The sequence below is a fragment of the Myodes glareolus genome, chromosome 1 (genome assembly GCF_982192425.1).
Source record: "Myodes glareolus chromosome 1, mMyoGla1.1, whole genome shotgun sequence".
NCBI classification, from domain to species: Eukaryota; Metazoa; Chordata; class Mammalia; order Rodentia; family Cricetidae; genus Myodes; species Myodes glareolus.
Window position 1 is genome coordinate 102,593,491 of NC_142026.1, and position 22,821 is coordinate 102,616,311.

Genomic DNA, 22,821 nt, shown 5'->3' on the forward strand with positions numbered 1-22,821 from the left:
AAGCCACGACCTCGTGGGGCTACACAGATTATTAGAAATGGGTTAGATCAAGATGTGAGCATTAGCCAATAAGAGGCTAGAGCTAATGGGCCAGGCAGTGTTTTAATTAATACAATATCTGTGTGGTTATTTCGGGGGTTTAAGCTAGCTGGGTGGCAGGATGCAGCCTGCTCCTTTTACAACAGATATCCCTCACCCAAAGAAAGGACAATAAAAATGTTATACATTTACACAATGGAGTATTTCTCAGCTGTCTAAAAAAATGGCATAATGAAATTTGCAGGTAAATGGATTGAACAGAAAGACTAACATGGTATGTACTCACTTATAAGTGGCTATTAGCTATAAAGTAAAGGACAACTATGCTACAATCCTCAGATCCAGAGAGGCTAAGTAACAAGATAGGCCCTGGGATCTCCCTAGGAAAGTGAAATAGAATAGATATTGTTGGTGGAGTAGGGAAATGTGGGAAGGGGAACAGGAGGGATCAGATAGAGAAAGGAGGGAGAAACACCTGAAATGAGGGGGAGCATTTTTGGAAGAGGTAGAAACCTAGTATAATGGAAACTCCCAGGAATCTATTAGAGTGAACACAGAAAAGACTTCCAGAAATAGGGGATATGTGGCCTGAACTGCCCATATCTTAGAACCAGGCAAGACTTCCAGTGGAGGAACTGGGACAGAAACCCAGCAACCCACATAACATTTGGCCTATAATTTGTCCTGCCTGCAAGATGTGCTGGGGTAAGAGTAAGATAGAAAATGTGGGAGTGACCAACCAATGACTGGTCCAACCTAAGACCCATGCCATGAGAGGGAGCACATCCCTGATACTGACTGGGGGGCCAGGTCCCAGAGGGTGGACAGTCCAGAGACCTAGGGCAAAACACACAGTAGAGTCATCCTATGAAACTAAAAGAATTTTGCAGAAATGAAAAATCATATTTCTAAAACTAGAACATGAGCAGTCTGTGACTCCTGCTCTGCTCTTTGCTGTCTCGGTGGCACCATTTACCTTGATGTGGAGACACCAGTGCCAACAGTCTGATGAGGGAGGCATATTGCAAATAGCTCCATTCACATCAATCTTTCATCAGGTGCCTTCTCTGCCAATATTTTTACTGCAGTCTCAGGATAGAACTTAGGACACAGTCACCTATATAAACCACTTCCAAATTTCTGACCCACAGACAGTAAATTAGTGTGACTTTAAGTCTTTTACTTTTGAAGCAATTTGTTTCTCATGAACAACTGTTTTTTTTAAAAAGGCAGTAGAATTCTCTAACTTTGTTAATTCCCTAATCCCCAAGGTCAAGCTCAACAAAGTTTAAATTAAATGAAAGAAAATTATATATGTATAATTTCCTATGTAAAATGTAGTTTCAATCTCAAAATATCAGAATTATATATTTCCTTAAGTAATATGCCTCAAAAGACCTCCTATGTGTCTGACATTCACACAGAAACAAAACAATCTTTTCCTGGAAAAAGTTTAGGTTTCTGGCTAATACAGTCAAGTCAACTGATATTTCAAGTACATTGTATTAATTCATCTAGATAAATAGATCCACAAATTACTAGAAAAAAAGAAATATGATATAGTGTGCTATTCTTATAACATTACAGGATGCATTATAAAAGAAGGAATATGTCATAAAGCATGAATAAACCTTCTCAAGATAAAAGTGAAAAAAAATCTTCACTCACAGAATAGGGTATTTATGACAAATGGGATCTTTCCAGCTTTTTTAGAAGAACTATTTCATATAACCCTATAATTAAGATATTTTCACAATCCCCATTTTGTAGATGTAAAAACTGAGGTCAAGGGTGGTTATCTATCCCCATTATCAAAGAGTTATCAAGAAGCATGATCTAAGCAAGCAAATAAATTAGGCACCAAAATCCCCATTCTTAACTATTAACCATCATGCTAGCTCTACCAGAGTCTGGAGCTGGGAACACTTCATTGTACATGGACAGCAAGAAAGAAAAGTTTGTGTTTGCCTAGGATGAACAGGTAAGAAATAAATACAGTTGAGAAATTGGATATGTGAACTAAATTAGAAGATAAAAATGAAGAGCTAAGATAAGGACTTGAATTTCTTACAAGATCTTTGCTGTGCTTAGGCAACAGTAAAAACATGACTTTTTCAGATGTTCACATAATAAAGATGTCTTTAGGATTTACAAATGGGTAGGGACTGATGAGGATGGTATAAAATTTCATAAATTCTCCGAAAATAGAAGTGTGAAGTATAATAATAGATAAGGTGTCACTGATAAGAAAGCTCAGATTTAAAAGTCATTTGTGTTTACAGAGAAAGCGTAGTGTGTGAAAGATTCTCAGGGTTTTCTTGTGGGAATGGCTGGTTTTATCATTAACAAATGTAGGCGTCATAAGGAAGAAACTTCATAGAGCAGCTAGGCTTCATATTGAAGACTTACTGAAGCATTCACTAACCATCAGAAAAGGAAGCATATAACAGGTAATCATTCATAGCCCTAGATGACTGTATCTCCATGAAAAAGATATCCAATACTTATATTATCTAGTCTGAAAACTTAATTGAAGGGAGCTTTGTATTTTATAGAATAAATTTCTGTGTCTACATATGAAATTAACTTACAGATATTAGATTGACCTAGAGCTCTTAAATATATGCTATAAAATGAGTTATGTATATTTTATGGTCATATTTGGTTTTGATGTTAAAATAAATGAAATTATGTTTGAATGGAAAAGATATATGAAATACTACAGTCCATTTAGACTTAGTGAAATTTAGTTTTGTGTAGTATTATAATGAAATACTTTTCACTTAAAATCTGTCATTTTAAATTACAGAGAACGCAACTTTATTTTCTTTAAAAATATATGAAGGAATACAGTAAATGCATTACCTATTAGAGCAGAAACCTATGGCTCTGTTTGGCTGGTACTTCGGTTTTATATCTCTGGTAAATAATGCCAAACATAGTCCAACTACCATAGATATACCTGGCAGAAATCATGTCAGTAATGCCTCTGCTTCCATAAACTGAAATAATAGACATCTATGATGTTATGATAGTTATATTACAGTTTTGTCTCTTCTAGCATATCAATTGTCAGGTACAAATAGTAGGCTCTTGGTCAGTAATTATTGAGTGACTAAAATTTCATGAGGAGAGAAATCATAATCACAATGACTCCAGTTGTCTGTGTCCAGATGCTAAAGACCCTACTGCCAATGGAATCAAAAAGAAAGTAGGGAGAAGAGAATATGTATGAAGAACACATTGAGATGATCATGAAATATTTTCCCTAGTGGTAAACAGTAATGGACATAAATATGTTCACCTATTCATGGAAAATATGCTGAGTACAAAAATAATTTCTCTCTACCAGGAAATAAGAATCAACAGAGAATTTAAGATCAGTGTCAGATGTGGAGGTGGGTATATACAATTTCAAAATATAAGATACGTATGAACAAAGAGATGAACAATGAATCATAAGACTGAATGCCCACAATAAAAATCTATCTCTTATCACTTGCATTATTCCTGCTGTGCTCCAAACACATAAGGGACATATGGACAGTGAAGATGTAATTACTCATTATGGGCAACTCTGATAAAATCCTCTTTACATTCTTCACTTTCAGAGACTGAAAATAGGCAGCTTAGTAGGAGGAGCAGAGTATGTCTGAACAGAAACTTGAGAGCACGTGTCAGTGAGCCTTAGAAATATTTCAAAAGATCTTGCTAATCCAAAGTTATTTAACGTAGTCTTTATTTAGTCAAGTGTTAAACCCCTAAGTTATTCTTCCTTAATAGTTGATTAATTCAGCTTCAAAGACAAATCTTTACCGGGCTTTTTAATCATCGTTTTTTATGAAGTTGCAGCATTTAGCCTTGAAGAAGCTTTAAAGATGAGGACATTGATTGCATTTTCAAATCAGTGAACAAAATAGACCAAGAAAGGGAGTAGAAAAAAACTGATTCCAATGATGCCCAGCTCATCAGTGTGTGTTTAATTTTTCACACTACATTGAGCTGGAGAGAAACGATGCCACACATTAGAAGAACATTTTTCCTTTGATTTAAAGTCCAAATGCAATGCTTCTTACCTGAAAAGTTTTTGTAATCCACTAAGTCAAACATAACAATTGCCACAGCTGACCATGTGATTATCAGAGCGATGACCAGAAGCCAGGCTGCAGGGGAGCTGAAGGTGGTCACGATGTCTTCGGTGACAGTCCTCTTCAGCACCTTTCCAGGGGACTTGGGCACAGACCCATTTTTGTTGTCTATCACAGTTGTGGTTGTAGATGCATTTCCTAGTCACACACCCAGAAAATAAAATACAATTCACAAATCAACTTCAAATGTAAGAAAGTAAATAACACAGACTATTGAATTCTTGATGCTATTTTCTATAGAAGAACATATTGCATAATGCAAGATAATGATCCACAGCCCATTATCACAGTACCCCATTCTCAGCATTTTATCCTGAACCCAGGGGCTTGAGTGATGAGCAATCTTCATCTCCAGTGCCATTTTCCAATCTCACTATTAGAAGCAACTGTGAGTTTGAGAGCTAAGATGCCTTTTATGACGATGACCTTTGATTTGAATTCTCTTGAAGTTCAGAAAGCAAGTGAAAAAAAAAGTCCTTTTAAGGAGAGAATAAAAAGTAGCGATAAAGTAGTTCAAGTGGATGAAATTTTTACTGATATCCTGCTTAATTGCCTAACTTGTTCTCACTGACATCACTATATTTCTGGTAAGTACACAGAACTAAAAGTAATGTTGGGAGATCTTAGAATAATAATTAACTTGATTTTAAGAATTTATAACTCACATCACAATTTACAAAATATATGATAGCAAGGTTATAAACAAAAAGTCAAATTATCATTTTAAATCACACCATTCAATGTTAAAATGTTATTATTTTCTAATTTTCTCTAGATAAATTTAATTGTGTAAATATGGTTATTTGTTTGTAAGAAGTTATAATCATACTTTCATTTGCTTTTAGCTAAGCAATATAGAATAAGTGTACAAATACTTCAGTATAATAAATTCTTTAAACTAGAAAATAAAGTATGGGCTCTTAAAACAGATGTGCACGCAGTGATGATTATGGTACAATTTTAGTTCATAAAATATTCTTTAAGTATTGGTCAAAAATATGACCAAAGTATGATCAAAAATGCATATCAGTATATTGTTCAAATTGGAACAATTGCACAAGGAGTAAGGAATTTTTTATGATAAAATGGTCAATAACATCTTAGATTTTCAAAAGGTTAAAATGTTAATCAAGGGCACCCTGGTGAGATGATTTAAATAAGATTTTAAAAATGGCTTTTGATATATATTAGCAATCATATTGCCAGACTTCCTTTCAAAAAAGGGAAACTATGGAGATACATGCTTCAAGTTCATGAACTCAATTTAGTGAAAATGATAGCAAGATGGACTACTACCTTTAAAAACAGATTTCATACGCTGTATTTGAAGTGTACTCAAAGAAGAAAAAATTTGAAAGAATTCACATCATATCCTCTCATTGATTTTTGTGCCAAATTCCCATCACTCCTAATGGTAGTTCTGAAATGGATGAATGATTGGAGTGCTTTGAAATGAGATTTAAGACCCAAGTGAGGCCACAAGTGAATCAAACCTTCAGAATAATGATTTTCAGGAGAGTAAATGAATTATGAGTGTTGAGGAGTAGCCTACCTGAAAGTTGATATGTTGCTAATCTCCAGTATTTTAACCTCTGGAAAGCTTTCTATGACTCCTACAGAACTGCTTCTGCACTTCAGCCGCACTTGAGCAAGTCAGGGAGTGAGGGAAGAGAAGCCGCAGACAATGCTGCAGCAACCTGCTTGGCGTCTTCCCAATGCGTGTGTAAGTTTAAAGAGATTTGGCTCAAATTTCTAGAAGCTTCATCACATGTTTAAAATGTAGAAAATTTTAAATAGAACATAAATTTTCCTTTTTAATCAAGAACAAAGGAGAAAATATAAGTCTAAGAAGCAACGCAAGTTTCACATAGGACATAAGAATTTTTCACGGTTTTTAAAGGATTAGTAGAAGTTCTGAGCTTCAATTCACTTTACAATCCTGATAATAAAGCTATGGTAGAATTTTCAAACAGATGAAAATGATAAGTGAACACTACTAATTTCATTATCCTTTTTAATTTTTCACATCCACACTGTCAAACTTTGCATATAAAAATTAAACAAAGCTCAAAGTGTTGCGGAAATACATGCCAAGTGTCCACCTAGAAAACAACCATCGGACAGTCATCAGAAGGTTATCTGGCCAAAAACAAGTCACTCCCCTTTGTCAGAAAGCACACTAAACTGTACTTTTCATTTTCTATTCAAATTTGCTACAGAAGTTACACAAAGCCAAGAGGCAGAAAATGGAGCAGACATGAAACTGCCCTCGACAGCTGGTCAAGATAAATTCAAAGATCAGCGTGTGTAATCTGAGATTATTTCGTGTTTGAGCAGCACTTTAAAGACGACAAGAGCAAGTTATTGACATTCTGGAAAGAATGAGAGGTAAATGTGACCGAGCAGTTTGTCACGGGCTTCATGTCTGGAAACTTGGCACTTCAGACTTGGAGCAGAGATATCAGGCTGCTGTTCTTTCCTACCTTAAAACTGCAGCTGTTTGGATTATTTTGATTGTTATAAGGAATCATGTTCAAAAGAAGCAGGTCTGACTGCAGAGCTAATGTGGCTCTGTGTGGTAAAACATATTATGAAGCATCTTATACATGGGTCCCAAGATGACTGCAATCAAACGGCACATGGAAAAATAAATCAGTAGCCTCCTGGTGGAAGTCACTTAATCTCACTGTGCCTTATTGACCACTTAAAGAGTTGCACTTGCCCCTTTTTTTGTTCCTGGGAAGGACCAGCAATACAAAGCTTGGCATGAATCTCAGGGAGATACGCCTGATTCTCTTCCAAATTCAGTTAAAGTCTCATATTTACATTAATACCATTCTCTATGACTTTTAGGAGGAGATAATAATTATAATGAAATTATAGAAGACATTTTGGTAATTTTATCTAGTAAGGTAGAAATACATAAGTAAATATATTTAATCTTATTTCATAAATATATTTTGATCATACTCTTGGCCTTCCCCCAAATACTCTCGGGGCCTCCAGAACTCTCTCCCCACCTGCCCAACTTCATGTTATTTCTCTCTCTTTCTTTCTCTCAAAAACAAAAAACAAAGACAGTATGATCCTAAACTCGTCACTATCCGCACAATTCTTCTATTGGGTGGGTTTTTTTTTTCTGCTAGTGCTAACGGCAAAACAAAAGCCAGTTCTGCATCACCAACTGTAAGAACAAACTTTTAAACCAAGTTTGCTTACTCAGATCGTAGTTCATGAAATAAACCCCCATGACTCATTTTTTTTTTCTGTGAGAGAGTCAGAGGACATTACTTTTCTGCTATAAAATTGTGAGTAGAACCTGTAATTGCTCTCAATTCCACCATAGAGATATACTAAGACAAGATGGATACTCAGGATCTGGAGATCAACCACAATGTGAACCAATGGAGGAAGTTATTCTTAGATCCAGACATGTGCTTGACCTTTCTAGACACAGGTGTGTATACTGATGACTCTAGTTTTATTTTGATGTTTCTGCTTGCCTCTGTTAGAGGTATAAGGTTCTTCATTATCTGGTTGTACCATGATAATTGATCAGTCAGAACATTCTGAATCCCAAAACTTTTATATAAATGACTCTTAGATTTGAAAGGAAGTATTAGATTTCAGTTTTGTTTCTCGAATGGCTAAACTGTCATGGTACTAAAGTGGAAAGAATATCTTTGGAGGGTTGCAAAATCAATTTCTGTATTTGAGATGCTTCTAGAAACACTTAGAAACAGCTCACTTGACATGTGATAAAGGGAGAATATAACAAGAGGGGGCCAGCTAGTTGGAGTTTTCTGTCCCGTCTGGTACCCCACAACTGGCAAGCCCCAAAGAAAATTACACTGAGATCTCTATAAGTTATAAAGATGATTGGCCCATTTGCTCAGGCTACTTACTAGCTCTTATAGCTTATATTAACCCATTGTTTTGATCTATGTTAGCCATGTGGCTCAGTACCTTTTTCAGTGGGGCAGATCACACCCTGCTGCTTCGGTGATCTGGGTAGGAGTGGAGGAATCAACTTCCTCCTTCCCAGAATTCTCCTGTTCTCATTGCATCACCTCTACTTCCTGTCTGGTTTTCCTGCCAATACTTCCTGCCTGACCAATCAGCATTTATTTAAAACATGATTGACAGATTACAGACAATTCTCCCACACCAGGAGAAGCAGTCTCACCTGTGCTACTTTGGTCTGAAAATGTGGGTCCCCCAGAATATAACCTAAAATCTCTGATCCCAAGGTGGCAGTTTCAGGATAAGGGACCTAGTCAAATTAAGAGTGGAAGATGTTCTTTAGAAAAGAGACCCATTGATTGTAGCAAGTGAGCTTGGAATGAAATGGCAACTGTCCCTAAAAAAGCAGGAAGATGCTTCTACCTGTGAGGAGGATGTTCGTAACCCATCTTTTGAGCATATTCATCAGTGTAATTATTCAGTGTGCTTATTCTGGAATATGGTAGGTGTTCCTCTGTGTTTTAGCAGTTGAAGCCCAATTTTCCCTATCTTTTGAGATTCTTATTTTCATTTTAGCAGTATCTCATTATTGGAAGTTGAGTTTTTCTTTAAAACAACAATGAGTATATAATTTAGACTTTTGGACCATAAACCTCAGTTCATTGTGCTTTGTGTTTTATGATCTTTTAAAATGAATGTAATTTTAATCTGAAATATTAAAGTGCTCATAGACAAAGGTAATGAGGAAGGTAAAGTTATGACCTATTAGGAACATGATAACTGAAATCTCAGATTAGAAGGTGCAATGCTTTGTATACAACAAGCCTCAATACATACTTAGATAAAAACCAATACTGTAGCTGTTGATCAGAGAAATTTTTAAAATGCCATATTAACCTCAACATTTCCACATTTAGGAAAATATATTATTCACGATATCTTCTTAAATGAAGCAACAAATGAGACATTTTTCTGATATGAGAAAATGTTGAAATGAAAGATAGGCTACTGATAAAAATAAAAAGAATGTCTTTTCTGTTTTGACTTGTAAGAGCTGAGAATTTTAGGTGTTCAATCTAAGTCTGGTTGTGATAGAAAGCTAGTTGAGGACTGTAAGCCTATGTAGATCAGTGATAAATTGTTCACCAATGACATGCAAGTTTTTTTGTTTGATCTTGAGCTAATCTAATGAGATTTTGAAAGTAATATGGACAAAATCGTTGGCTATGAAGCACACATTATTATTAAGCAGAAGCATTCTTTTCCAAAGATACGGTGAGAACTGATAACTCAGGTACCATTAAGGTTTTTCAGTCTTCAAAGGGGTTATGAGTAGAAGAATTTCCTAAAACCATATGGGGCAGAGTATGTGCATAAAAATAAATGTCTTAATGATGAATTTACAAAACTGGGAGGGTTCAGTGTCTTAGTCAACTCTGGATGAAGTATTAAGAACCACAGACTTACACACTATATTTTCCCTTTCTTCTGGAGGTTGGTGTGTTGATGACATGGTAGGACTATTGTAAGGAATACATTTGCCTTACTGGCAGCTATCTGACTTCCCAATGCATCTTCAAATAACAGACAAGAACAATACCTCTAAGTATCTGTTACTGCAAAAACAATAACCGTACTCTTAAATTTTCCATCCTAATTACTTTTTCTAAACCTGACTACCTCCCAACCACCTGATTCCCTCATCCTAATAACAGCAATTGGAGACTAGGACTTGAAACTCTGATTGAATGGGGGGAAAGACACAGTTTGGTACATAAGATAAATCATTCACTTTGATTTTTTAAAATGTTATTAAAACTACTAAAATATTTTAAGTCTAATAAGCACAGATTTGAATAGAACTGTATCTTATATTTTAAAATATGAGAAATGATGGCTGGTGCCTCTTTGCCATGAGTCTCAAAATCAAACTGTTAGTGAACACTAAATGTAATGACACACTAGGGAATTGGAAATTAACAAATATGACCTATCAGATACCAACACTTGCTAATCTAGTTCATTTTAGGCAGTTGAGCTATGAATCCTGAAGTCTCAGATGAAAAGGTGAGTATTGCAGTATATGTCAGATCTTTGGGAATCTTCAAAAAGTTTTCCAAATTCCATGGATTTCACTTAAGGGTCAGTAGCAGATTTGTTGTTATTGTTGTTATCAAATTCGCTTGAGTAGTATAAATGCATAATCATCTTCTTTGATGAATTAATTTTCTAGTACTTTATTTTGACACCTTTTTCTCACCCAAATTTGCACAAATGAGATGCTGTGCCTTTCGGCACTTATTTCACTAAATTGTCCATTGTTGTTGAATGCAAACCTACAGCCACAAAACAAAATTAAAAAAAAAATCCTCAAGTAATGACATTTTATTTCATTTAGAAATAAATCCGAGCTAAAGATTTCAGGGCCATTAGCTTTCTGTGTTTCTTTTCATTCTCATTTGTGCTCTCACTCTACTTTTCCTAAAGATATTTTCAAAGGAATACACTGTTGCTAAGGAATTAAGCATACCTTGCTGCCTTAGGCGGGGGGAGTCACATAATATTGAGATGTCATAACAGGTGTTCTCTACATCCAGGGTGAGGATGCTTCCCCTTAAAGCATGTGTAACATTACACTCTTTTTCTTATTAATTTATTGTTCACCAGCAATCTTCCTGAAACTTCGGTTCCAAATAGTATTTGTAGAAAATGGTGACATGGTGACTTCTACCGATTGCCATATAATTTTCAGTAACTTAAGAAAATACAAAAGGTACTTGAAAGCCTTTGCTTTTTGTAGTTGACATGAGCAGAAATTTTCTTTATATATAAAAGTAAAAATAAATGCATATCCATGCTTTATGTTTATAAGGGAATTTCCATAAGCTATCAGAAAAGCATAGCAATTTGAGGTTGTATTTTTTCATATTACACATATTTGAAAAAAGGATAGAGTGTATAACTCTTATGTAATGGCATGGCAAATTTGATTCTCTCAGGGGCTTTTGAAAAACAATTATAGCAAACCTTTTTCATGCATCTTTAATTATCTAAAATATAAAATTTACTATGAGTAGCACAAATAACACTTTCTACAGTTAGTCTACAACTAATTCTATTTCCCTATTGGGATTGAAAGCAGAACTATAGAATTTTTAACTAACAGATGATTTATAATTTAATATTTTTGAAGGAAATATATCTGTTATTGAGTACCATTGCAATAGCATATTATTCACATATTCAGTTAAATTGGAACCTAAACCTTCATCAAATTATTTCTAAAAGCATAACCTCTGTCCAGAGTTTGTTCTGGATTCAATGAAGCAAATGTAATACTAATTAAAGAGATTTCCTGTGAATGTGTGTCTCTCTGTGTGTGCGCACGTGTGTGTTATAATTATTTCGTCTACAGAGAAAAGAAAAGCGCTTCCTGTGCCTTTCAGGGAACTCGGAATCAGCTTGGAGGTCCATTATGCATCTCTGAAAGACAAGGAAGATGCTCACGCCCATATTTCAATAAAGCAAACAACTGGGTAAGAATAGATACTGCTCCCTATGAGCTTCCTCTATGAGCTGTAACAGTAGGAAGCGCACTGCTAAAGCTGCACATATTTGAAGAAGGGCGTGTAGTTTCTGTGTGGCAGGAAACTGAAACGTTGCTTAAACAATTTCCTAAGATTCTCTCATCACTTGAGCTTTGAAAGTGTTGCATGTTGCTTAGTCTCCAACATTGCTATCTTCTATGTATTCAAATAGACCTAAAATTGCTCAGACGTTCTATGTGAGGAAAATATGTAACTACTTCTCAATTAAAAATAAACATTTCATAGAGCAATTATAGCTGTTGACACAGAACAATTTTTTTAATAAAAAGCAGTGGTATAAGTCCGCTGAGAAATGATTAACTTTTTTCATCTGGCCCCCACATTCTTTTTAGAATTTCAGCTTTGTCTGGGCAGTTATTTTCTTGAGTACACTAGGAAATACAAATATTTGCACAACAATGGTGTAAAACTAAAAGAAAGAGTAGGTACATGCTCTTTTATAAACAGTAGCATTTTTTTCTATCAGGTAGACTAGAGATAGTAAGTCTTTTATTGTTAGAGACTGGGAGAAATATATGCTCCCCAGATTCAATTCATGATCAGTTTGTGACTCTGGCACAGACTGTGTGGTACAGTGACATCTTATATCATTTTAAATAGCTTTGAATAGGTTTTGATGAAGGAAAACAAAGGCAAACTCATACTTCTGACATTTAAATTACTCAGACCAGTTGTTTCTATGAGATGTGAATTTCTGTAAGCTATGTTTGATTAAGCCTACTCAAGCATTAAACTGTTTTGTTATCACAAAGCCATAGCTGACTCCATAAAAACAAGCTTTAGAAATCTGGGTTGCCTTACAGCATGTGTTTGAAGAAAGTATTAAACAGTCATACCCTGAAAAATACAGGTCTAGGCTTACGCTCTGGAAAGTATTTGGCAACCAGAGTCTTTTGATAGTTTGGAGAGGTAGTTGGACAGATGGACAGACAGACAGACAGACAGACAGATTAGAAATCTGGAGTGGGAAGCATTAAAACGTTTCCCCTTTGATTTCATAACAAAATATAAACACATTAAAATCTCAAATTTGGATATGAAATTTATTGCTTTAGTTTTAGAGGAGTCTCTTTAAAGATAGAATGAATTTTTCTCCACATCACACTGTTGCTTGAGTATGCCTTTCTTACAATAGCCTACATCATAAAAGTAGCCAGAACAAGAAAAGTGTGTTTGCTCAGGTACTTTTCAAGAGGAAATCATAACATGTAATATTCTAGCCTCCAAACTGATCACAATTATATTGTTTAGGTTAATACACCATTCGTGCTCCAGGGAAATTAAAATCACACCTGTCAGATCTCTAGAAATGTACTTAATGCCCTGTGTATTTACTCTTCATCTCAGAAGGCACAATGACTTCACAAGAGCATGTGGGGTGTGTGAAATGAACGAAGCACCCTTGCCCAGCAGTGGTGGCGCACCTTTAATCCCGGCACTGTTAAGCAGAGGCAGGCAGATCTATGTGAGATCGAGGCCAGCTTGGTCTATAAAGCAAAAGACAGTCCATCAAAACTTAATCATGGGTAGTGGCTGGTCAGTCTTTTGGCAGAAATTAAACACTCTATCAGTCTGCTAAGACTGCCATAACAAAAGAGCACAAATTGAGTGATATCACACAATGGGACTTCACTGTACATATGCAACTGAGTTACCGATGGAGCTCCCCATTACGGCTATGTGATGAGAATCCCTTCTCAGGACATTAACCATATTGGATTTATTGACACTTATCTTATTTTAAATTGATTGCCTCTACAAAGACCCTATCTTGAAAAAAGTTCCCATATCACAATCCATCATAAAATGCAATGAAGTCTTTGCTGTAATATTTGCGGATAGACTCTATGAAAATGCAGTAAATGAATTGGTCTCAGTACTTATAATACAGAAATCATTTAACACTTATAAGTTACACCACGAAGTTAACAAAAAGACTTTAATACTTTTTAATATTATTTAGATAACCTGTCTTTAATATTAAAAGATCAAGTTTACTCAGTTAAGAAATAAATCTTGAAGAATTCTGATTTGCAAAATAATCAAATTATTATTTTTTGTATTCAAAAGTAGCCTGATAGAACTGGCCATGTGGTTCAATGAGCTAAAAGTGCTTGCCACCAAACCTGTACACCTAAGTTCAAAACCCCAGACCCATGTGGTGGAAGGAAAGAGCCAACTGCAAGTTGTTCTCTGTCTTCTACACATACATACAGACACAGAAACACACAAAGCACACACACACCCACACACACATAATAAAGTGCCATGGTTCCGTAACACATATCATAGTTGGAGTAGTAAACTTGGAGCTAGGGTTATAGTTATTGGGAGACCCCAAGAATTAAGTTCATTAGTCTCTGGAATTTGGTTAGCTCCTGTAATCAGGGACACAGCTATAAGAAGCTAAAGGTGGGAGCAAACAACCTTTAAAAAAAAACAAAACAGTGATGCTCACAACATCTACATGAGAAATTTTAAGATTTTAAGTATAATAAATATTCAGTCATGTAGTTAATAGATTAGTCAAATAATGCCTTGGCCTTTAAAGCTCAGTACTCTAGCAAGACTTATCTCGAACAAAATATAAAACCAAGAAGCATATAAAGAATTGGGGACATATATGTTAGGCAACCCCATCACTCATCATTCATTTCTCAAAATCAAATCCTGAATCTCAAAATTCAGGAAGTTCAAAATCTCTAAATCTGGAAATCGTCCATTTCTATGTGGGTAATCTGCAGTCTGAGACCAAAAGAAACTCAGAGATAATTCATCTTTCCTCTTCTACCGGGTCAGGTTTTATTGAAAAGCAGCCATAACCAATCTAGTTTGAATAATCTTTTGCCCAATGTCTATGCTTGCAAAGTAACATAATAGAGATAAATACCAGACACTTAGGCTGTGTGATTTCCCCAAGCTCAGAATATTGACTGTTTGGCACTTCCATGCTCTTGAATCTAAAAGAGTGAGTGACACAGAAGACACTCTAAGAATTATATAAATGGATTTCCAATTGGGAAATAATAATTCAAGCTAGCATTTTTCTGACTATTAATCAGACACAGGGCAGGCATATGGTATAGTGAATGAAAGTATTCAGATGGGACAAAACTAAATTTAAGTCTTACCTTTGCTTCTTAGTAACAGCTGCAACTTGATGTTCATTAATAAAACCAAAGTAATAAGTCTACCCCATAGGGTGACCATAATGAATCAGCTATTCATGGGTGTGTCAGGTGCAATAGGTTTTAACTTTCTTCATGTCTATCACAATCCTAATCCACTTCAATTTATTAATTGATAGTAGTAATAAAAATTTATCCATATAAGCATGGTTGTTTAAAATGTCTCTCTAAGGGGAAAATTCATTTTGCTCCATCCATTCATCACACTGCTCTGTTCATAGAATTCAGAAATATTGAGATTGGGCCTCTTTTTCTTTCCGGCGATAATTAGGGTTATCTAGCTGTGAATGTAAGCCCTGGGGGCCTAAAGGCTCATTTCTTTAAACAGACTTTACATTGTAAAATATACAACTAATGCTCAACTCATTCACAGCTACCATTAAAATAAGGCTAGTAGATACAGACTACTTTAAAGTGAATTCCTCCAACTATGTTTGGAATGTCTAATGGGAAAGATGTGTTTGTTTTCCTTCATATAGAGCTCATAGTGGGCTTTAATGCATTCACAACCAATTATAAAAAGCCCAGCACTGCCGTTCTGTTAATTCTTTCCACAATTTAGTGCTATTCTTCATTATAAACAGGTATTAAATCCCACATTTTTTTTGAGAGGTGTTTATTCAGAACACTAAAATATTTCCCCATTTTAATTAAAGAATGTTATGAAGATTGGTTATGGTCTTGGTATGCCTATCAAAATCTTTCTAATATTGTGTTGCTGAATTGCAATAGAAATAAAGCTGTAGTTTTCCTCGTGTCTTTAAACAGTTTTGAATATTATCTACATAAAGAATAATAGACCTTTGGTAATTCAAATCTCAGCTCTTTCAGGAACCCTTGGGTATAGCCTTGGGGAGGAGTTCAGTGTCTGCTCCACATGCTTCCAGGAAACGGTTCATCACTGATCTCAGCTGTACCATATTCTGTTGTAATTGCATGAGAAAGTGGCAGCTGAATTCTGGGAATTGTACCTAGGTTTTCTAAATGACTGTAATCTCTCTGCCTGCACACAAACACACACACACACACACACACACACACACACACACACACACTTACTTTGTCCACCAGTCCAATAAATACCAAGTAAATACTATTGATCTGTACTAAGTCCTGCATGGCACCTCATACTGAATATTTGGTGATGCTTTTTGTATAGCAGTTAATCAAAATGTGCACTTCTCTAGAGGTGAGCCCTTCAGTGCCGTTTGTGTCCTTAGTGACATGTTGTCATTCTAAGAGCACAGTTTGTATGTGACCATGTAGAATGAATGATCACAGTAGGTGAAGATACTAGCCTATAAAGAAAGACAATCAGTGAATAATAAGACCTCCAAAAGGAGCAAGGAATTAGAGAAGGGAAAATCCTCTTCTGGACAGGTACTTGGGCTGGGTTTGTAGAGGGGAGGAACTTAGTTGGCAACAATGTGGAATGAATGAGGAGTGAGTGTTCTCAGTGGCATTGATAAGTAGGGTAAAAAGCATTGTGGGCACTAAAAAAGATAGTGTGTACTTTGAAAAGGCGCAAGTGCAGATAACTGTCCTCAATTATTCAGTTTCTTAAATTTTCTCTTGGTAAAGGCTTGCGGTTGGGGAAATTTTTTGAATTTTGTATTAAAGCATATTAACAACTCTAGTTATATGTAGAACAACAGGGCTGAGGAAGCACAGTATTAAGTATTTAGTCTTCATAGGAAGGTAAACACAGTGTTGGGAGATGATTATAAGTACAAGAATGACTGTAACATGCAGTTTTGTGCCCTCTGTTTAGCTCTAGAAAGTAAGATTTTATCTTGGTTCAGCTCAACTGTAGTTATAGAATGTATTATATTTATGGCTCTTCCTACAATTTTGAAAGATTCTCATAATTCATTATTTTTATTGAATTTAGTTGAATAACTGAAATTATTTGGAAAGCTTCAAATATAGAATTTTTAATTTTTAAAAATGTGCTGCATTCATCTAACTCCTTTCCTTTTTGTCTCCCTCTCTTTGTAAAATATACCTAACAGTTTATTTATATCCAATGTTCAAGCCTGCCCAAGAGAAGATCTTTGAGATGTATCATGATTAAATTAAAATCATTTATAGTGAAATATAAATACTAATTTTTAATAAAAGTGGGATGTTAAATGTTTTATATTTTCCTAGATATGCAGCAGAGAAACAACTTCTTAAATTTTAAGTAATAAAATGTATACCACAGGAAATTTTGAGCAATATGAGCCCATGATTAATCAATATTTTCTATGCAGCATAATAGTTGACCCTGAAAAAGGTTAAAGAAATTCAAAAATGTCTGCTAAATACTAGTTGTCCGTAGGCAATAGCAGACCTCTGTTCCTGCTTCCTCGAGGCTTACACGCTCAAGAGGACAAGTTATATTTGAGTCTGTTTTTAAGAATTTTTAAGTTAAGAGTTTGATTTGAACTTTCCCTTTCATTTTTCTAACTCTGCCAACACCATGAGTTATCATTTATCACAGCACTGCCAAACAAAAGAGAATGAATGCATCACTGGCCACAAAGAGTCTTATTGGAATAGAAATCATGTTGCTTTCAATGAACTTCTCTTTCCTTGCACTGTTAGTGAGACAGTCTTTGGAATGTTCGCCGTTCAAATTGAATCAGATTTCCATATGACTATGGAATGACAGCTACAGCATAGGACAATAGCTCAGAATAGTATCAAAGGTGAAACAACCTCATGTTTGTGCTCCTCATCCATTACAATGACTTTATGCTATTGTTCTTGCCAAAGAACAGTGCCTATATTCAAAGTAGTTACTCAATATAGACTTAGAAAATATGCAACAATTCTAAATCGAATTTTGATTTGGGGATGGGTTGTTTTACTTGAAGTCACTTCTTATTTAAATTTAGATAATAATACTCTTTTATGTTTTCTTCTAAGACTAATGTATAGTAAATAGATAGATCAAGAAGTTATTGAAACACAGTCACATCTAGAATACTATTCTCTTGGACTCACTCCACATGCTAGCCTTCTAATATAATCAGCACAAAAGAAGCTAGGAAGACATTATGGAATAGAAGTTTTCTGTGCAATGCTGTATTTGTGAATTGTAAACATAACCAGAACTAAAATCATAGGCACACAATTGAAAGGAGAAAGGGACAACCTGATTTATCATCTCCAAGGTGATGAGGAAGAATGTAAACTCTTGACTTGTCTTTCTAGGACAAGTCGTTGTGGGACTTACATTTTACTGAACTTTCAGACCATAAGTGATGAGCTGGGTTATAGTCCTTCCTTCCCAATGTTTCCCCTTCTGGGTACCTGTTTACTTACTGTTTTTATGATCATAAAATCTTTCAATGATTCTACAATGACATTTGGTTGTTTTATCACATAGATTAATATATTGTGAATTCAGTTGATTAATTTATTCATTTTTGGTTCACTGTATCCTTTTAAATTCATGCCTTTTTCATTTGTTCATATATTATCAAATCCATCTTGAACACTGACTATGTTCTAAGCATGTTCTCATGTCATAAGAATGGGAAAATGGACCTGCACCCTGATCTTTCTCAATTTTTAAATAGATTTGAAGATTCTTAAATTCTCTTGAATGACACTATTCTCTTTAACAAATATTAAACCTTTTGTAAAAACTGAAACTAGAAATTTCCTTTAATGTTTGTTTGTCTTGAAACATTCTATGAAAGTTGGATTATCCAAAAAATATTACCTTGAAAAACCAAATCCTAATCAATCCTTTTAAAAGTTTTAAGCCTCCTATTTTTATTTCTGAAAGGTACTACCACTGAGTAAATCTTTCAACTTCAATTCTAGTGGCATGGACGGGAAATGACTTCCTTATCTCCAAGAAACAGAAAAGCTAACCAAAGTGCACTATTGCAAATTAGCTTCTTGAAGTCTGTGGTCCTTCAGTGTAGAGAAAAATTGACTGTTACCTAATTTTCTGTGAATAAATATTTCCTAGACATGGAATTCCTGGGTGTGTGAATCACTGAGTCTCTGATTCTCTTGTCATTTCTCAGGCCTTTTTTCTTCTGTTGATTTTCCTTGTTCAACTTCAATATGATAGGATTTGCTTTTTCTTGTTATACTTCATTTTGTTCTGTTTTATTGTAATCTCTTAGAAGCCTGTTCTTTTCAAATGAGATAAAGAGTCATTCTGGATGGGAGAAGAGGTGGAAAGGAGTTGGGATGAATAGAAAAAAAGGAAACTGAAATTGAGACGTAGTGTATGAGAAAAGAATCTAATTTCAATAAAATTGAAAAACACTTCCTGTGGGAATCCAGTCCAACAGCGAATTATGTGGGGGAAGCTTGGCCCAGTGGGCATCATCTTCTCTGGAGATTCATGACCTGATAAAACCAAAAGGGGAAGGGTCAAGGGTCTCTCTCTCTTGGACTGTGGAAGGTTCACTGGCAGCAGTGGCTTGATGACCTTTCCCGGACCTCTATGATCACCCTTGGAAACTCAACACCTGAAACAACAGCAGTTTCACAACCTTGTTTTGTGTCATGAGTGCACTTTATATTTTGTACCTGTTTAAAAACTTGTCTTAATCACAGAGATCCTTCGCTCTTTGCATGACACCCAATGTGAGGAAAAATTTCCACATAAAACCTGAGAAATATTTTTTAAAAAGACTCTAGACACTCAAAAACAGAGTTAAAAAATGGATTCTTGGTAATCGTATTTTCCCAAGTGGGCTCCGTTTGCTGGCCCTGAACAGATGCAGGGCTCCTTTAAGAGACGAATTCCTGTCTCTGTGCAGGCAACACAGATGGCTATTTTCAGAGGTCCTGCTATGGAACAATTGAATAGGGTTTGTAGGTGGCAGGATGTGCACTACTTAGTACTGCTTCCCACTGTTGTCACAGTGATCATGACTCTCACTGGTACCTTCCCCATGGGACTAGATCCTCAGAGAACCAAGCAAGAGGAGTCAACTGCCATGTGCTAGCACCATTCACTAAGAAGATGGCTAACATAGCAGCTTTAAGATTTCATCTCATGCACTCAAAAAACAATACAGATACATGATAAGGACAGATTCAGACAAAAAGAAATATCTAAACAGGTCACAGAGTCGTTAAAAATATGTGTAGGCTTGGGAGACAAAGGAAAAATGATAGAAACAGTCATAGGTTAAAAGAATAATTTAAAATAATAAAGTGATGCAGGTCCTTGAAAAAAGAATTGAGTAATAAAGGATTATAGTTTGCCACATAAAGATAGAAAACAAACAGAGAGTTTGAATTATGTTATTGGACTTTATTTATTATTTTTTGACTGGTAATGAGTTATTGCTGAGAGACATTTGATTGTTGGGACTGCTAAATTAAACCAACATATATATTTTAACGATATTTTGACTTCAAAATTTGTGTCTAAGGATATGTGGCTTTGGTAAAGAGGTTCTGTTTTGTTTCCATAGAACATGAGAAGCTGTGGATTCCTTCCAGGTTAATACTGTTTGATTGAGAAAGATTCCCTGAGAGATCCCTAATGGGAATGACAGCTCAGGTGATTCAATATCCACAACAGATTTAAGGCTGCTGGCTCAGTTGTACCAGTCACACAAAATACCCAGTCTGAACTTTACCACAATTTTTAATTTTCTCAGGGTCCCCATAAGATTACCAGTACTCACAATTAGCAGTAAGTAGTCTAGAGACCTATGCCCAAATTCTCAAAATATTATTTGTGAGTACTTTTTTTCATTGAAGGGGGTTGGTTATATATTGTTATTGAACATAGTCTAGCTCTTTCTAAAATAGAAAGGGAATGTGATATAGAAATAGTGGAGAAAGGGTTGATTAGTATAATGACAAAAAGGGTAGATTATTGAATCTACTTTAATTCAAAAAAACCTGTTAATCTCAAAATATAACTTATATTGGTATGGATTCTTATGTATTAATAGATATTCAAAGTTATTTTGTTGTACTGCATATATGTTCTACTTCTGTTTAAGATATTTTATATATTGAGACAAATTGAAAATTATTTTTGCTATGTTATATAATGTTCCTACTTTTATTTAAAATGCTTTAATATATTGATATTAATATAAGATTACTTTTGTTATACTATATATATGTTTATGCTTCTGTTTAGCATATTTTTGTATACTGATGCAAATAAAGGTTATTTGTCATACTGCATTGTATAGTTCTATCTCTGCTTAAGATATTTTTGTATATTATCACAATTTTGAGGTTATTGACCTTTTATTTATTTCTATTTTTGCATAGGGAGTTACCCCTACATCTTCTTTATTTTTATAATCTGAAGTTTTAGTTGGTGAAGGAGATCCTTCTGTTTGTGTGTTGCTTTCATTGGTTGATGAATAAAGAAAATGTCTTGGCCTAGTTGAAAAGGTGGAACTTAGGTAGGTAGAGAAAGCAAAACTGAATGCTGGGAGGAAGAAGGGAGAGTCAGAGAAGCCATGGATCCTCTGTTGGAGATGGATGCCATTTAGAATCTCCTGTAAGCCACTGCCATGTGGCAATCCACAGATTAATGGAGATGCGTTAAACTAATATGTAAGAGTTAGACAATAAGAAGTTAGAGCTAATGGCCAAGCAGCATTTTAATTAATACAGTTTCTGTGTGGTTATTTCAGGTGTAGCCAGGAGGCTGAGGCAAATAAGTAGGTCCTCCTCTTACATTAGTCATTAAGCTATATAGGGTAATAAGAATTACAGGTTAATAGTCACCCATGTTTGTCAAAATTGTAGTCTGATTATGTTTTCTAGATGCCCAGAGATATATTCCAAATAGGTAGGTAGTCCTCAAATACTTCAAAGACCAAGAGAATATTGCATTTAAATATTTACATAGCTACAATTCTTTTGAAGTGAGGTATATCTGCTCATGGCAGCTCAGATCTATTTCCAAGAGGATACTAGGCACTGAGGAGATTCTATATAGAGATTATTTTCTTCTTGGCAAAACTGGCATGTTGGGCAAGAAATATTGCCTCAATTGTTGACAGTAAACACTGGGTCCAATCCAGACAAACAGGACACAAAGAAAAGTGAATGTCAAACTTTGCAAAGGCAGTGTAAGACAATCTTTCAAATGTTCTTGCTTCTGAAAAATGTTCTGTAAGTTATTCTAGACCAACAGCCAAAGTTGGATGCCCTAACATTGCAGAGAGACCTTAGGTGACTATCCAGGCAGCCAGCTGTTTCTGTCATTTCTTTTATGTTTTTGAAAGTCACTTGCTCACACTTCCTGTTTACTCAGGTCTTTGATAGGATTAAAGACTTGATAGTTACAAAAAATTTTAATCAAGCTGGAGAGATGACTGAGTGGATAAAGTGCTTTGAATCAAACTTGATGATCTCAACTCTGATTCGCCACAGTCCATGTAAAAGCAAGACACAAAAGTGCAAACTTCTGTAAACCCGTAGTGTCCTAACAGGAAACATGAGGTAGGAACTGGGGCATGAGAACTAGCTGACCAGATAACTTGGTAAGATAACAGTGAGTTATTTTCTAAAAACAAAGTAACAGGTGAGGACAAACACCTGAGGTTGTCCTCTGGCCTCTACCCATTTGGTGCAATATGCACATGTCTACACAAACACATGCATGAATGTTCACACACGTATGCACATACATTCTCAAACACACATAAACATGCAAACCATCAATGCACACACAGGCAAATACATACACGCATATGTACACATGCACACATGTGTGTATGTACCTACACAGAGACACGCACATACATATACATTCACATAAAAAATACATACACACATAAATAAACACAAATACAAATACACATAGACTTGCAAGCACTTACACACACAAATTTTCAAAAACATGCATGTGAAAATACAAAGATATACATACAT

At 35.2% G+C, this 22,821-nt stretch overlaps 1 protein-coding gene across 16 annotated transcripts in view; it reads right to left on the minus strand.

Annotated features, from left to right (window-relative positions):
• Window positions 1-22,821, minus strand: part of Trdn (triadin) — a 369,239-nt gene that overhangs the window by 320,140 nt on the left and 26,278 nt on the right. For all 16 annotated transcript variants that reach the window (XM_087911137.1, XM_087911136.1, XM_087911148.1 and 13 more), the window contains exon 2: window positions 4,116-4,325. In XM_087911137.1, coding sequence (XP_087767263.1) covers window positions 4,116-4,325 — 210 coding nt within the window. The remainder of the gene's footprint in view (window positions 1-4,115; window positions 4,326-22,821) is intronic.